The following is an 18178-nucleotide window of genomic DNA, read 5'->3' as shown; positions in this document are numbered from 1 at the left end:
CTTTATGAGTAAGAACATTTATTGACTTGTGATATCTTTTTGGGGTCTTGTGGAAATTTAACGCATACGTTTTTGGTATGTATGCAGAAGATAAAATGCTGAACTTGAAAAAATCCTGGGCTCATTTGAAGAAATATCTGATGTGTTCTGGATGACTCTTCTGTATATTATTCAATTTGCTTATTTGTGCCATTCCCAGGTCCAGTGCATTTGAAGGATAGAGTGAAATCTGGCACACAGAGCTGACATACATTAGTGTCGGCTGCCACAGCTTATGACCTGTCAAGTGGAAGGAAATCTATTAACCAAGGAATGGTGGCCTACCAAATGTTTGACAACTCCTCTTTTGTTTGTCTTCCCAATGAAAAAACCCTCATATCTGGCTGTACAGAGTACACTTGTAAGGGGCAGAGAAAAGTGCTTCTCTGTAAAGTTGCCAAATACTTATCTCTTCCCAAATGTTGCTATCTCCTCCTGCATGAAAAGGCTTTTCTCTGTGAGACTTTCCCTTGTGTAACTTCATGTCTTTACAGCCTTTTTGAGAGGGTAAGTAGAAAAGCAAGTCTCCTTATTCTCAGTTTATTGCTGTATGCTTACCAGCCCCAACCACAACCCCAGGTGGCAGTCTATGATGATGACGGCAGATGCATAAGCTCATCTGAAGAGCAAAATGGGGGATTGATGTATGGTTTTCTGAAAACATAAGTTACTAATTTTAAACAGATGTACCATATGCTGAAAGGCAGATTCGATTATAAAACTGTTTCAAGCCGCATCAATTTATGGAAATATGAGCCTCATCTTTTGATCAGTGTGCTGCCTGTTATGTAGTCCTGTAGACACTGTAGCTTGCAGCCCACATTTGTGTGTTCAGTCAAAGGTGACAGAAACCAGAGCACATCCATCTTGAATGAGAAATACATCAAGTTGGGCCTCGTTTAGATTTAATCTGTCCTTTCTTGAATCATACAATTGTTGGAACTTGGAATGAGAACATTGTACAACATGTTGTTTTGTGGCAGGTTCTATTGCAAATAATGATGTAGACTATCTTAATGGAGGGTAGAGCATGCTATGAAAGACGCTGGTTTCTGAGTGGACAGTATTCTTAACCTAACGTTTGTGTTGACTTCCAGTCAAACACCAAATAAAATGGGGAATGTTTTTTTTTCCCATCTGTTGATGCAGATTGTGCAGCATGATGGATATTAAATTAATTCAGCTGGAAGCAATGCTACATTGTAGGTCATGCAGAACAAAAGGGATTCCCAACATTTTGTGTGGGACTCCAGATCTACCATCTGCTTAAAGAAATCATAGTCAATTCAATGCATAAACTTCAGGCATTTGCTTAACCAAACTTCAGTGTACATTTATTTCCATATTTAATTGGAAAAATGGCACAGGAGAAAAATATGAAATATGGAACTTTAAGAAATAGACAAGGTGATCTGAACACAAATCTTCCACAACATGTTTTATGATCTTTGAGCATGTTCATCTAAAACAGCCTGTCTGAACTGGAAGATGGGAGCTGTAGCACCAATGCCTTTGGAGGATATCAGGTTGGACAGGTTGCTCTAAAACACAAACTGAGTTCCTTGAATTACTTTTCTAGTAATTGAGACTCTTCTAGACAACAGCTCTATTAAAATGATTATATGTGGTTTAGGAAATGGATGTTCAGCCAGAATAACCTCAAGACATTTCATGGTTTACATGCTGTAGCAGCACATGCTTCAGAATGAATGTGAAAACTGATAAAGGGATGGGTAGTTGGAGAGCACCAATGAAAAAACAGCAATTTTTATACATAAAAAGGCATTGTGATCAAGATTTAACCATCAGTAAGTACTTTTCATAAAATCCTTAGTTTGGAAAGACCTTGATGGTATCTCATCCATATTCCCTACTCAGCGCAGAATCCAAGTTACTATAGCATTCCCGACAGCATCTATACTTCCGGCAAAAGACATTTTGTCCTGCACCAAGATATCAAACAGCTCTTAACTTTAGGAATATCTCCTGAGGTCATCAGGATCCCCACCATTATCTGCCATGATTGAGTGGATTGAGTGCCATGATGCTTGGCATGCAGAGCATCTCAGTTCAGTCCCTGGACTTTCAGCTAGGGCTGGGAAGAACCTTTTGTGAAAATGTGGAGAGCTGCTGCTGACCACTGAGTTAGATGGACCAAAGAGCATGACTGCTGTGTTGATGTTTCTAAAATCTCTCCTGACTGGTTCTACAATCAAAGCCATTAATTCTTTGTCAAGAATGTCACCCAAAGAGAAAAGGATAGACAAGTACCTGGTGCCCAAGAATGAACTTGACAGTGAAGATTTTTAAAAGTTAGAATCTAACTTCAGTGGGGAGAGGCCAATGATGCCTCTTGTTCAGTGCAGCAAATGGGTACCTAGTCCCAATGCATTAAATTAACCTGTAATTCCAGCGTGACAGCAGTGAAAAAACTACTTTAAAAGAAATCCTGTTACCAGTAATTAATTATGTCCATTCAAGATTTTAATTAGCGTTTTAAACTTTTGCTTTGGCCCACGCATTTCTTTCAGAATGCAGGCCTGGAACGCCACTCAAGGGCCAAGACAACCCGCAGTGCTCCAACACGTTCGCTAACTCTTGTGGTCCCAAGGTCTTTTTTGCAGGCAACGAAAAGCGACACCTGAAATTACACCCACGAGCCTGCTCCATCCTGCCAGCACGTAATGCACACATCGAGTGCGTGCTTCATTCAAGCTTCAAGCACCTGAGATGCAAGCATGCAAGCATAAGAGTGTGAATTGCTCCTCCACAGCCAACGCCACTGCGGGCCGGGTAGGCAGCACGTGGGGGCTGAGAAATGGAGATGAAATCGAGAGGGAGGGAAGGAAGAGCTGTTGTGACGACTGCGGAGGGGTGGGGAGACCTCTGTCCTGGGCGGTCTGACTGGCGGTAAAGGCAAAAGTTTGCGTGTGTTATCTGCGTGTACGGTGTGACTAATATTCATGCCCTAAGCTTGTTTCCTCCGATTAGAGCAAGCAGGAATAGGGGGGCGCCAGGTGACAAAGGGCGCCTTAGTGGATCTCGCCCAGCTGACAGTCCCAAGATGACATCCTCTGACCGAGAAGAGCTGATCAACAAGGCTGAGTGGTGCAATAAATACCAGAAGGGTTGGGCACAGTCAGCCCCAGCCTGGGAGAGGAGAGGAGCGGGGGCGGGGGCAGCCTTCCCTTTTCAAAGCCCACTCAAGCCCCCGCTGCAGCCCTTCCGAAGCCCCCCTAGAAGCGCTGGGCAGCCTCTTCGCCTGCCCTAGACGCGCGCTCGCCATTTCAAACCGGCGCCTGCTGTGGCAACCCCATACGCCCTCGTGGCAACTGGCCGCCGCCTCAGCGGTTCTTCGAGGGTCGCTGCCCGTGTTTGCCACGCGTCCGCCGCAAGCGCCGGGCCATGGAGCCGCTCCGGCTGAACCTGCAGGGCTACCAAAACGGGGACTTGCATCCCAGCTGCCTCTTCGACGGGCAGAGCGGCGGCGAGGTGCGAAGGCCGTCTCTGAAGTACCGGCCTCTGGCGCTGGACGAAAAGGGGCACCGCGCTCGAGAGGCGGAAGAAACGGAGCGACTGCCGGCTCTGGAGGCCGCCTACGCCACCATCCTACAGGGGTTGGGCGAGAACCCGGAGAGGCAAGGGCTGTTGCTGACGCCTCGGAGGGCGGCTAAAGCCATGCAGTTCCTCACCAAGGGCTACCATGAAACCGTCGAAGGTGAGTCTCCTTCAGGCCAAGAGCCCCTTTTCTTTCTTTAATGGAGGCAGTGCTCTTTCAATCCATTACCAGAAAGCGGCCTTTGGTTCCTTCAAAGGGAAGTCTAAATAGTCCTTCGTTCTAGTCTTCATTCCGTCGCTACTGGAAACAGGGTCTGCGAGGGAGCTTTGATGTACCTTTTTCAGGCAGAAGGAAGGCAAGGTGCCTTTAGCAGGATGGCTTCTAGAAGCACTCTTGAAAATGTTCAGGTAGGGATTGAGGCAGGCAGTTCTAGATCCTGGTCCCAAAAATCTTTCAGCACAAATGTGAATTATATGAAATAGAAAATGAAAACCCCACCATCCCATGATTTGAAACCGTTAAAATAAACAACAGCACCCACCTTGATGCTTTCCCCATCCAAATATATATGGTATAAATGGAATGGGTGCATCTCATTCAGAAGTGTGTGCATAAGATGCCAGCCAGGAAACCATTACTCTTCAAAAATAAGACCAAAAAGGACTAGAAAGTAGATACTGTGCCCAGAAAATTTGGCATGGCACATTTCTCCACACACCCTGTCAACAACTAATGTCCTGCTAAACAAAAAAACTGAGAGGTGCTTAACACATAAAGTTTTGTACTTGTCTGAAGAAAAGCCACTCTGAATATGCTTACAGAGGCCAATATATTGAAATGGGGAAATCCTTCACAATGCATGTCAATAGCAACTTATGCAGTGGCAACTAAGTCAACCTTTTGTGAATCTCACATTATGAGAATGAGAGATGCACAAAGCAAGATAGCTAATAACTTTTTTCAGAATGCCATTAGACCAAAGTTCTCATTTCATAAGTCACAAGGCAACTATATATTTATTGTGCCCAAACAAAAATGGAACACATAGGATTTGTGTAATGAAACACAACAATCACTTCACATGCCCTGCGGGATAGGTCTCTCCATGTTTTACTCAGAAGCCATACTAACTTCAAAAGGTTTTACTTTCTAGAAAAGTGGCTAGGTTTGCACATCCTTTAAGTCATAATTTGCTTGAACATGGTTTGCTGAATCAATCATATTTGGCTGGATTTATGGAAGTCACAGGCAAAACAAGCTGCATTATGGCTTTGTGCAATTTGTGACTCCAGTCAGTGGGTTTAAGACTGCAACCTCCGTCTTCCTTTGTAAATGCTATGAAACTGGTTGGAGAGTTGAGTAATTTTAGATGTACCAGAAATACTTCATTTACCTGGGCATTTATATGGGCTGATTTGCACTTCCTGCTTACCATTGCACAAGAACTTGCCATCTATCATTTTGAGAAGGCAAAACGGACATCATCCTCAGCCAACCCCTAGGCTGCTGGGAAGATGACCTCCACCTAAGTTTTCTTGCTTTCCATCAAAAAGCAAGAAAACTTGCTTGTTTTCCCTCTTCTTCTATTGTTGGGAGGAAGAGAATGGTGGTGGTGGTGGTGGGGAGACATCGGAAAAGGAAAGACTAAAAATTATCTTTAATTACCTTAAACAAAGCAGCAGTTGGGCATGACACAGATGTTCTTTCATTAAGCAGCTAGTTAACATCTGTAATGAGACATTAATCTTTGTTCAGTCCTTGAGAAATGGTGTTACATCTTCTAATCAATTCTAACTGCTTTTTTGTCCTGAAATCATAATTCCTTTTCATACTAATGTTTGCCTTGAGATCAGCAACAGAGTATCCTGGAGAACTGCAGTGTTTACACTGATTTTTGAATATTGCCATTCCTGATGTCAGATTTGTATCCATTCATTCTTTTGTGTAGAGATTAGCTAGTTTGTCCAGTCAATAGCAGTGAGTTATTGCTGACAGATGATGGCATACTACATGTTGAAGGATGGAGAGGTGAATGTGCCTCTGATGTTAGGGATACACTTAATAATTGTAGTAATGTTATCAGAGTTCGTAGGAGGCAGAGTTGAGATCTGGATCCACCAGAGCATTTGGTTCCTGCATCTATATTAGTATGACATGGTCTGTTGCAGCTGGTTAGTAACTGTTTTAGGTTAGGTGGCTGCCTGTAAGCAAATACAGAACTATCATTCATGGACCATAACAGGGATGACTGCAGATCATTTATGATGTACTTGAATTATTTTAGTTGGGTCTTATGACAGCAAGCTGTGTTCTGGAGTTTTCTGTTCTGGGTCTGTCTTTTAATACATTATTCCTAGGCATCAGTGTGGACCTGTTGATCTGTCATTTAAACTTTATTAGGTAGATATTGCAGTTTAAGAAGTTATTACAGTAATTTAATTTGTTGTCAGATACAACTGAATAGAAGTCTCCTGATGATTACATGGATGTGTAGTCTTCATATAGGGTTTTTTTGACAACAATTCAAAAGTCCAGGCTCATGTTGCTGGTGGGTGAAAGTCTTGATCAAACTTTGCCAGAGTCTCTTTTCCTTTACTTGTGGGACTTTTTTATTACTTCATTTGACTCATCTCTAAGCAGTTTACAGTTAAAATGCTAGTATACAATATATATAAAAAATAATAAGTATACAATATATAAAATTATATATATATATATATATATATATACACATATATATATATACATATACATATATATATACATATATACATATATACATATAATATATACATACATACATACATAATATATAATAAAATAATGAGTATACAATATATAATAAAATAATAAGTACAAACAATAACAATAAATAATTCTATTATACTGGTCAAATATTATGGTGCTACATCTTCCTTACATCAAAATCTTACACCAGCCTAATCTCCAAAGACCTTCTGAATTAATCATGCCTTAACAAGTTTTTGGAAGGCCATAGCAGAAGAGCCACTTGCCTCCAGGAGCAAGCTATTCCATAAGAGGGGAACCCCCACAAAGAATGCCCACTTGCATTCTCCTCCTGCCAAACATGCCAATAAGTGCATTCACCCTCACCTAGCACGCTCTCTTCATGTATATTGGGTGGGCAGATTCTACCCAGAATAGCCAGTCTCTAATATCCAGGTGGCAACTAGCATTTTGAATTGCATTTGGAAATTAACTGAAAGCCAGTGCATTTTCCATAGTAATGGTATAATATGACAGTAATGGGTCTGACTTGTAAGCACATGTGCAGCTGCATTTTGCACCATTTGAAGTTTCCAAGAGGCCTTCAAGGGCAGCTCATGTAGAGCAGATTACAGTAGGCCAGTTGAGAAATGGCATTGGCATTCATGCCTGCCTTTAGTGCATTCTTTTCTCTGAATGGCCGCATGGTGCACCAGACAGAGCTGGGTATGGTCCTCCTAGCCCATGGCTTCCATCTGCTCTCACAGCAGGAGCTGTGAAGTCAGATGGACCTCCAGATTTCCACCTACATTTGGCCATTGTGGTTCATAGGCTTCTCTAGAGCCATTCTTCCCACCTCTCAAATATGATTTGGCTGATATGATCCATCTTGACTATTATCATGTAAGATAATAGAGTATTTCACCACCTAATCAAAATGTATATTGTATGTTTTTAATTTTTTTTCATTCCAAATCAGGGAACAACTTCAGTTGTCCGACTTTGCTATAGAACACGCATGTTAACTCAATGCCCTGTTTTGTAAAAACTCAGTACACTATTTTGTACATTTCTGTAGGGTTTTTCAATTATAAAGATATTCTGCAAATATACAATTGTCAATTAAAGATGGGGTGGGGTTCAGTTTTCTAAAACATGAATTATTCCAACCTGCCCTCTGGAAAGAAGTCCCTCCTGAGAGCCAGATGGCTCCACTCTGATGGCATTCTGGAAGAAGACCTGGCTGTTCTCCCAGGCCTTGGGGTAGGTGGATCGAAACCCTTATTAAATGAGTTTGTTTTATGTTCATATGCTTGATGTTAGTGGTCCATATTTGCCATTTTGTTTATTTTCCTTATTGTGTCTTTTAATTTATCTTATTGTATTTGTTTTGATATTGTGAAGTGCCCTGTATTGGTCTGGAGTCAGGCAGTGCCAAAGAATGTATGTATGTATGTATGTATGTATGTATGAATGAATGAATGAATGAATGAATGAATAAATAAATAAATTTTTTGACTAGTACCACAGTTTGAACAACTTCTGGGCCCTTTTGAAGTATTCATACATAACATCTTTAGTTAACTGAATTGTTTGGGATTCAAAATTTAATACATTTACTCTATCTTCTGCTATCTCACGTTGATTCAAAAACAGAAGTATATTATTTCTGGAAAAATGTGTTTCAAACCTTTTTCTTATGCTAAATTGATGTTATAGGGTAATCCAGATCTCAAAATTGATTTTTAAAAAGCATAGTTTATGGAAGATCTAGATGAATGCTGGCATTGTTACATTAGATACATTATCAACTAGCGCATAAAAACAATCAGTTTTTATTTTTTCCATGCTTTGTTAATGTCACCTGCTGATATATTTACAGTTGCAACATTTATTGACATCTCAGTTTGGACCAGCAGCATTTTCAGCCAGTGAGGTGAGATCATTATATCCAATGAGACTAAAATGGGTGCTGAAAAGGAGTTAAAGCATTTGTTTATGATTTTGACCAGTGCCAACAGAGAATGAAGGAAATAGTTTTTTGCTTACTCAGTGGGCACATATACCTCTTTTTAGAGCACCTTTCCTGAAAAATTGAGCAAAAGAAAGAAGCTTTTTCACCTTGCTGTAAGGACTATATTGATGTATTTTATCAAGAGCTTTATCACAATAACTTCCTTCTTCCTTTTCTTCTCTTTTACTTCAATACTTTCTAGCATTTTCCCACTGAGGCATAGTTTCAATTCCAAACATATTAACATTGCAAGATACAACAAAGTACCTCCACCTTTTGGGCTCAGCCTCAGAATTAAGAGTGGCATGATAAACAGAGAAGAGGCTTCACAGAATGAACTCTTACCTAAACAGATAAGCAATAGAAGAAGAAATAGAGTCTCTCCCTCTCTCTATATATATACACGTATATTCATTTCTGCATACTGATTACTGATACCAGTTAACAGGTAGGTCACTCTTCCCCAAACTAGTACCTTCTAGATGGGATTGCAACTACCAAAATGTCCAGAGAATTCTGTTCTTTAGAATTACTGTCAATGATAAAACTAAAAAACTCTCAGATGTGTTTTCTTTATTTGCTGTCTGGAAGCCAGTTGATTAAGTGTTTTTAAATTGTTGTTTTATTACAGAATTATTTCTATAATGCAGTAAGTGCCATCTAGGAACTAAGGCCATGGTTCCCAAACTCACAGGGGCGCTGCAGGATAATTTACTACTTAATAAATGACACTGTTAGTGAGTTTGCTGAGGGGTGCCAAAGCACACAGTTTGGGAACCACTAGGGTTTGCCATGAACCAACAAAGTTTGAGAACCTCTGAACTAAGCATTTGGTACAGATTTTTGTTATGGCTGAACAAGATTTATAACTCACTACTGGTAAGACATTTACTTCTATACAGCTTGTTGTATATCACAGAACTAGGCCTTGCACATCTCCTCAAAGGGGTGGGGGAATTCACCTCCTTGAACCCCACCTTGAAAAGGTTGCTGTACCTCAGTAAGTACATAGAGTCACAATCCTTGATCCATGATTTGGATAATACTTGATACATCTGGAGAATATAAAATGGGGACCCTGAACCTATATGAAATGTGGGGAGTATATTTGGGTAAAATGCTACCGGTCCTCAAACCAGAAGATCCCAGTCATCATATCACTAGGGCTGTAAAACATTTTTTATTGATACCTAAGGAGTTAGCAGTCATGAGTAGAGGTACTTTAAATCAGGAATGAGAATCTGTAACCTCTGGGATGTTGTTAATGCAGTTCCCATCAATCTCAGCTAATATGGTCAGTGAGAAAAGATAACAGGAGCAGTAGTTCAATAACCCTGGAGGTTCACATTCCCCACTCAGCTGTGTTAAGTCTTAATATTACCGAAACAACAAGATTCTTAAAATTGGCTTTGCTCACTGCTAATTTGCCAGATGCTAGGGAGTGCTGCAATAATGGAAATAAAAGAAATATAGCAAGAACCATTTAGAATTGCCTGTTCTGGAAAAAGAAAAAGAACAGTCCTTGTCTGTTCATGAATTATTAAAAACAATTGCTCTGTATATTCTGCTTGCAGTAATCATACATGTGCAAAACAAGTGAGATAAAACTCTTCAAGCCCAGTTTATATGATCTCAAAAACTGTAATGGCTGGGAAAAAAACAAATTCACTTAAGGGAATAGTATTTTCAGTTTCATGAGTAAGTCAAATGGAGATTAAATCTATAATTAGGAATCCTGGAGAACCAAATGATTGGGTTAAAATTACTTAAAAATTTTAAATAACAGTCATTATAATTAGCTTGAGTTCCATGGTAACAGAACTTCATAGTGATTCCTCATATAAATATTAAAAAGTGTCAGTATCAGAAATATAGATGGTGGATGTGCTTCCTACCAGGCCCAGAAAAGTACAGGAGTGGTATTCAAGTTTTGCCGTATGTAGAACCAGGTCCTGACGTCAGTGTATGCTTTCATCAGGCAGGGAATTGGGGCAAAAGAAATGAAATTTATGTGTAAATTAAGTGCCTGAATAAAGTGTTGATAGGAACAAGATAAACAAAGTCAGTTTCTAAGGAATCAAGTAAGTTGTCATTGGGGGCAGTTTATTTGTTTAGTTAATCAAATAAAGTCACCCCACAGTGAGATGGGCGGTGACAAATTTGAAAAATTTATATATATATAAATAAATAATCTGTAGTGAAGGATAGAACTCGATTGAGAAGTCATGTTCTTTGATTATAGCTTCCTTTCTTTTTGTTTTTTCCAGAGATACTCAGTGATGCTGTTTTTGATGAGGACCATGACGAAATGGTAATCGTAAAGGGCATCGATATGTTTTCTCTTTGTGAACATCACTTGGTACCTTTCTTTGGCAAGGTAAAGACAGTGGAAACAGTATGAGCACCTTTTTGATTTAGCCTGCTTCATATATGATGAATTCTAGTGTCCATAGTCTTCAGCCATGATGACCAGTGGAACAAGTTTGTTGTTATTTGTAAGATGCCTTGCAGAATAACTGAGTGATAATCCATTTTATTAGTTTTTTTACAGGAGTAGCAGCAACTTTTTTTTTCAGAATGAAATTAACAGGGAGCTGGCTCCTGCTAAGTTGGCCCAGTTACATATTCAGCTTCTTCACTGCAATGCTGGGAAATTGAATGTTGAGAACAACAGTAAATGTGGGTGGAAAACTAATTTCTAAGTGCAAGTGAAGAAATAATCATAACATGAGATAGAGGCAGTCATGGATCTAATAATACATGCGTACATTAATTATTCTTCATCTTCCTTTCACATCTGCAGGTGCACATTGGATATTTACCAAGGAAGAAAGTAGTTGGATTAAGCAAACTTGCAAGGTATTTATTACTCATCTTCTGTTCTTAACACTATTTTAACACTATTTTATGTTATGGATTCAATAAGGCAAGAGAAAACAGACAGCTTAGATTACTGTATGAGTGTGTCTGATTCTCTTTTTAAGTAATAACTATTAGATATGACAGTTGCTTGAAATCTCCATAAAGGTAAATGGGGGTAAAAATTGGGGAGGAATACTTCATCACGCAATACTTCATAACACACAACTATTTCATAGCTGAACTTTGAAATGCACTGTCACAGATTATATATGACGGCCATGCAATTGCAGGAAAAGATGCAATTACTTTAAGGAGTAACTGGCAGTTGATAATTGAGCACTCATGTGCTCAGAAGTTCCCTTTCTCCTTTGAATTTGAAGAACTGCTCTGTTCTACTACGGTGGAATAGAATTCTTGTGGTTGTTGATTTAGGAATAGTGGTACAAGACCTTATGTGAGTACATACTTCTATATGCTAGAAAAGCATGATGATGAAACCCTCTATAGACACTTGCTTGAATGTGTGAAAGTTTTAAAAATGGATGGAGTCCTGCATATATTCTTTGGGAGTCTGAAGTAGAATTGTACTTGTATTCACTTGAATACAATACAGAGAGTCAATATAGCGCTCTGATTCTAAACCTTGTATATGGAGTTCACATGGATGACAACTTGTTTTAAGTAAAAACAAGTACTACAACCCTTCATACTTCCTGGCAGAACATATGGGGTGAGAGAGAGAAATGGGTATGGCTATATGCACAGCCCTATTCGCTACCCATTTTCAAGCACTCATACATTCAGGCAAATGCCTGAAGTGAGCTATAGTGTCATTTCAGGGAATTTTAGGCATTGAAATAGCAGCCATCAGCTGGAAGGAGCCAGGAGAAAAATTTGTGAATTTTGACTGACCTCAAAAACGTGATTGGATATCTATTTCAAACTGGGATATCACTGAAGTAAAAAAAAGTTTGATGACTATAGTCTGGGATTGATTATAAACAAACTTAATCACTTTCTGGTTTGCATTTCCATCATTTCCATCTCCCTCTCTCATTAGCGTATCTTTTTTTTCCCCACTCCAGAATTGTTGAAATGTTTAGCCGAAGGCTCCAAGGTTAGTATTATTTCTGTGCTCTGCTTAATAAATTCTTCAATTTTTAGAGCAGGAAGGGCTAAAGGTAGATCAGGACCCATTGATAATTCTCGGAAAAGATCAGCAAATGTATCTGACCAGGAGAAAGGCTCCCTTCTCCAGTTAGCCTGTTTGGAGGGAAATCCAGAAGCTGATTTGTGTGCAAAGGAACTGAAAACTCAGTTTTCATTCAAAAAACAAATAACCTAGGTAGGACATAAACTTGTGCTAGCCCACAGCAAAGGTTTCAGGGTTTTTATTTTTGGTATTGTTTTTATTACTTGTGTTTTTATTATTGTTGTTAGCCACCCAGAGTTGTGTACCACAAGATAGGAGGCCATATAAATCTTTTAAATAAATAAATGAATTTCTAAAAATTCAAAATTTGTGATAGCCATTGAAATAGATGAGTTTTATTTCCAACCACAGAATGTGCAAGAAAGGAAGCCTCTCCCTTGCTTACAGAAATCTTTTATTGGATTAAAAGTTCTTTTTGAAGAAACTTTTGACCAGACTCAGTCCAGTGTGAACACTATATGCCTTATCCTTAAAAAGCAATTTTGCATATACTTTGTCAATTGATTCTAGCCAATATAATTTTTCATAAAACACTAATTATTTTTCTAGTCCAGGAACGACTTACAAAACAGATTGCCGTAGCAATTACTGAAGTTCTGAAACCTGTCGGAGTGGCTGTGGTGATTGAAGCTTCGTAAGTTCATCATTCCTTATTTAGTTTAGTCTAATTTGTAATTCTCCCTCTCTGCTGCCAGTTATTTTTTCTTTTATTACTATTAAAAGTAATGTAAACAGTACTTTAAAAACATAGAAGTGCAGATTTACACTGGAATACTATGTGCTTATTCAATGAGTTCAGTCTTGTGTAAAAGTGTGTAGCCTGGTATTACCATGGGCATCCAAGTGTTCCTGAACTGCAAATCTCAGCATTTTCACAATTGATCTTGCTTTATCTGGTGTCCTTCTACTGAAGGAAGGCACCTGGATCCAGAATAGGCTTCTACCATGGAAATAAGAGTATTTGGGGCAGTTCTTCCTTCCTTATTATTATTTCTGATAATAAGAAAATAGGATGCAATCCTATATTCAGTCATCTGGGAATAACTCCCATTGAATTCTGTCAGGTTTCTTTCTAAGTAGTCCTACATACGAACTGTAGTGTTGCTGAGGTGCTGTAGATTTCCTAGGATATGTGGATTTTTAAAATGCTGTGTCAGGGACATCATTAAAATGAATGCATGCTTCTGCATTCTGGAATAGTATAGTCCTAGAATTTACGTTTAATTTTGCTGATGGTTTTATTATTATTTTTTATCAAACTTTGTATTACAGTTTGAGGCTTGAATGGTGCTTCAATTACAGTGTTTGCTAATGTTCTAAAAATGCTTCTTTTAACATTTTTTGTCAGACACATGTGCATGATCATGAGGGGAGTTCAGAAAATGAACAGCACAACTGTCACTAGCAGTATGTTTGGCATCCTCCAAGAAGATTCAAAAACCAGGGAGGAATTTCTTGCCTTGATCAAGAATTAAAGAGCAGCAGCTTGCAGTTATATCAGTGATTTGGAGCACACACAATTGATGATTATAATTGCCTTATGTAAACCATTGTTTCAGAAGCTGTGTAATTGAAAAAAGAGAAAGCAGAGTTAATAATTGTATCACAGATTTGTTCCCACTTTTGGATAACACCCTTAATAGCCTTCTACAATAGGCTCCCTTGGGAATGGTGGTCCTAACACTTCTGAGGAGTGTAAGTTTAAGGAAGGCCACCCAAGGGTTTTGTTGGAATATTACCCAGGCAGTGCAAATATCAAGAAATCAGTATTATTCATATGGCCGCATATGTGACATAGTTGCATGGATCTTCTTGCATCTTTAGATATATGCAAATGAGAATAAGGCAAGAGACCTACTCTCCTTCCCAAATGAGAATGATATAGATCTGCTTTCCCAACCCGGTGCCCATCAGAGATACTAAACTTCAAATCCCATATTGTCTCAGAATCATGGGGGTTAGTCCAAACATTTGGAGGATACTAGGTTAGGGAAGGCTGGTTTAGGTACCCTCAGTCTGAAAGCTTGGATGGTGAATCTAGGGGAGACCTATGGCCTCAGTTATGTCATTCTGTAAACAAAGCCATGGAGAGAAAAATAAATGATTGCAAGATAGTAAAGCTAAACAAAATAAATCTCATGCAGGGCATTCCTCTGTTGTGTATTTCCTTAAGTTTCACAGAGCTACCTCTAACCTGCAGCCATTGCTACTTGACCTTTTTTATGGAAGGCCACCAGAATGCTGGTGTCCTAACAAGTTCCATCTTCTAAGGAATCAAAGGCAAAATGTTGATTCTTGGCAATTATAATATAGAAAGATGTATGGTATACTAAAGTCAATTTACTTTAAAGCCATCTAGTTAAAACAGAAAAGGTATATTTCATATTTGCTGTAAAGAATGACGCTAATTAGGCAGGAACCAGTGTTTCCCAGGGTAAAGAGAACCATATGTTAACATGGTGCCTTCCAAGACCATTAAAACAGAAGAACAAAACAAAAACAGTCAAATACCTGCTAACTTGGAAAAGTGAGAGGAAAAAGCCTAGAACTTAAACCCTAGAGCTTTGACCTATGGAAGGGCTTTAGTTCATGTGTACTGCACCATGTATGGTTTTATTCTTTTCTGAATAAAAAATTAATAATGACAAGCCCCCAAAAGGGGTGGGCGTGTGATTGCTGAGACTTACATCTATGCCTGGTGAAACTTTGTATATATTAGATGGTCAGTCCATTTTCTCAAGATGACACAGCTGATTGAAAAAGGCCTCTGACTTGAGACCTTTATATAATGATTTCCAACAAGAAAAAGAGCATCAGTGGCAAAGCACATGTTTTGTAAGCAAGTCATCCCAAGTTCATCCCCCAAGTTCATCTTCAGTGTAAACGTCAGGTATTAGGCTAGAAAACATTCTCTCTGCCTGCGGCCCTGGAGAAGTGCTACCTGTTGGAATAGACAGTAATTAGGTAGATGGATAATAATCTGCCTGGAGTAAGGCAGTTTCCTAGATACCAGCCTTCTCATCTTGGCGACCTCCAGATAATGACTACATCTACTGTCAGCCTCATTGGTCAACATTGATGGGAGTTACAGTCCAAGTTGTTATATATGTTCCAGTACTAAGCTGTTTCTATAAATACTGATGGGCAAGGCAGATCCTTGGTCTAATTCAAGGCAGCTATTTTACATTGTGATTTCTTCTATTGATGGTTCCACATATTTTGGCTGACCTAGACAATTAGCTATCATTTATAGTCCTCTCTGTATGAAAGTTTTAAGGGTAGGCTTGTTCTGTGACTTCAGACCATGCATTGGTTCTAGATTTCATGTTCCAGTTTGGAGGCCATGCTTGTGAAACAGGAATGTATGAGAAATGAGAAATTTATCTTTTGTAGTGGCATACATACTTGTCTTATTGATATGAAAAGAATATATCTGCCTTTCAAACTGAGATTTTTTTATTAGCAATTTAAACTAATGATTTAACCCTAAGAAACCTTGGGAATCATAGGAGGAGAAGGGTGTTAAGAATTGTAGAAAGACTAAATGACTTCAGCGCATTTACTTTTAGAAAATTCTTTTGAAGCTACCAGGATATACTTTGAATTATGCTGCACTGCTGATACAAACTTAGGTCCCCTATACTTACTATTTATTCAACCAAGTGATTTCCAGCACTGAATCCTCAGATGTTGCAGAGCTACAGTGTTTATGTTAAGCATGTAAGAAGAACCAAGCTGGACCAGATAAAAAACCTGTCTGGTCCAGCATTCTCTTTCTGACAGTAGCCATCCAAACATATCTATGGAGGCCATCAGCAGAACATAAATAAAATAGCATCCTCCCGCATGCTCTTGAACAAGTGTTGGGAAGGATATTCCTTCATGGTTGAAACTAACATATCTGCTATGACTAGTTGCCATGCTCAACCAGCATGACTAACTGTCAGCAAGGGTGAGCACTGTAATCTAGGACATAAATTTGGGAAGTAGATTGTGCTAATATGTTACCTTATGCTGGGGGGGGGGGCGGAGGAAACGTGTTAAATATCTTAGAGGCATTAAACTCTGTTGGACACACAGGTCTTCTAAGATAGACATATAGGCAAGGTCTGCCTTAGATATATACTTGTCTTGGTCTGAAAGATTCTTAACTGAAGATACTTTTTTCATAATGGTGTTTACAAAACAACAGTAGAAACAAAAATAGTAAAGATTTTTGCTACACAATTCTTTGGAACTTTTTGCTATAAAGTTCTGTAAATGTTACTGTATTGTCCTCAGAACTTGAAATGTGCCTTATAGACTCTACTAACTTGAAGAAGCAGAAAATATTGGCATTACTTAAATGCAAAACTGTAATGTCTATGGGAGGGGGTGCCTCTCAATATATATTTTTACAATTTACTCACTAGAGGGAAAAAGGACTACTGTGTCATGTTATGTGATATTTCTTAAGTGGCTGCCTGCACAGACACATACTGGGAACTGCATATGTTAGCAGCAGAAATATTTGTCACTATTCATAAACATGAGGCCCCCTCTTCTTCCTGTTAGCTAACAAGTTCTTTAAAACATTTTTATTAATATGGTTGCTTAAAAGTGATGCTAAAATGCACATAACTACTTTATTTTAGGTCATCATATTCTGCATGTATAAAATGTTTGTAATACAAAGCTTGTTTTACATTTCTGCTTTATTTGGCATCTTCAAGAATATAGTTTGTTAAACAGTGCCATAGTATTCAAATGATTAAAAATTATCTTATCACAGATTGCTGTGTTGCCTTGATTCTTATTTTTAGCTGCATTATAATATAATGACATAAACCAGCGTGAGATAGAATCAGTTAAATGCAATTTCATTGCTGGATGCTTCTGTACAATTTGTACAGACTAAACAAATTAGTCTGCAAAGAAGCCTCTGAATCACCAGACCATGACATATTGCAGATATTGCTTAGGTACCACCTTGCACCTGTAATATTTCCTTTCTCAGCTGCTTTTAAAAAATACATTAAGATTTTTTGCAAAACTGAAAAGCAGGTCCTTCTAAATCTTAAATGAATAAATTGTATTATTTATTTTACGTTATTGCACCCAGCTTGTTTGAGGAAGGTGTATTATTCTCTTCCCCCTTTCAATCTCAGAACAACCCTATGGGGTAGGTTAGCTTGCAAGATAATGATTGGACCCAGTTATACCTGAGTGAGAATTTGAACATAAATCTCCCTATTCCTAATCCAGGTCTCTAACCATTGGATTGCACTACTGTTACTCCTCTTCTTCTCAATTTATATTAAAATTGCTTCCCCAAACCAGCAATGATATATTCAAAACTTAACATGTCCTGCTATTATAGTAAACATTATTTGCAGTGAATCTAAAATTGTATTATGCAAACAGTATCGTTTTGAAATCTAACATATAGGAATTTGTATTTCTTGGTAGAATGTTTACTAAAGATGAGGAAATGGATGGTGATATTTTAAAAATGTAAATGCTAGTAGAAAGATAGTAGGCAGTATGTGGTCTGTTGTGAGAAATGAATATTTGTCAGAAGAAATAAAAATGGTAATATCAGGACATGCTTTCATCCCTTTCTACATGGAAGCGAAAGTTGGATATGTCATATTAACGTCAAATAAGTTGAATGGAGTGAGAAAGAGGTACAGATAGTCCCCAGTTTAAGAACAAGTTCTGTTCCCAAGGTCTGTCCTTATTTGTATGTAAGCCAGAACAGTGTTATTGTATTATACTGTATAAG

The 18178-nt window shown here is 38.5% G+C and overlaps 1 protein-coding gene across 1 annotated transcript; it reads left to right on the top strand.

Annotated features, from left to right (window-relative positions):
* The first annotated feature begins 1318 nt into the window (after positions 1 to 1318).
* Positions 1319 to 18044, top strand: LOC103050242 (GTP cyclohydrolase 1-like). Its single transcript, XM_007436504.3, has 6 exons — positions 1319 to 3757; positions 10607 to 10716; positions 11143 to 11198; positions 12287 to 12318; positions 12964 to 13048; positions 13763 to 18044. Exons 1-6 carry the CDS (start codon positions 3445 to 3447, stop codon positions 13887 to 13889), a joined length of 723 nt encoding a protein of 240 aa, XP_007436566.1. The 5' UTR covers positions 1319 to 3444; the 3' UTR covers positions 13890 to 18044.
* The last annotated feature ends 134 nt before the right edge of the window (positions 18045 to 18178 follow it).

This window comes from Python bivittatus, unplaced genomic scaffold (assembly GCF_059951505.1).
Source record: "Python bivittatus isolate LINGU-HERP-01145 unplaced genomic scaffold, Pbiv_v1 ctg000020_np1212, whole genome shotgun sequence".
NCBI classification, from domain to species: Eukaryota; Metazoa; Chordata; class Lepidosauria; order Squamata; family Pythonidae; genus Python; species Python bivittatus.
Note: the sequence above shows the minus strand (reverse complement) of the source record. Positions and strands in the feature narration are given on the sequence as shown.

Coding starts and splice junctions, on each gene's coding strand:
- LOC103050242 (XM_007436504.3), top strand. CDS start 3,445: ATGGAGCCGCTCCGGCTGAACCTGCAGGGCTACCAAAACGGGGACTTG. Junction 10,717..11,142: donor TGGTACCTTTCTTTGGCAAG/GTAAAGACAGTG, acceptor TCACATCTGCAG/GTGCACATTGGATATTTACC. Junction 12,319..12,963: donor GTTTAGCCGAAGGCTCCAAG/GTTAGTATTATT, acceptor TTATTTTTCTAG/TCCAGGAACGACTTACAAAA.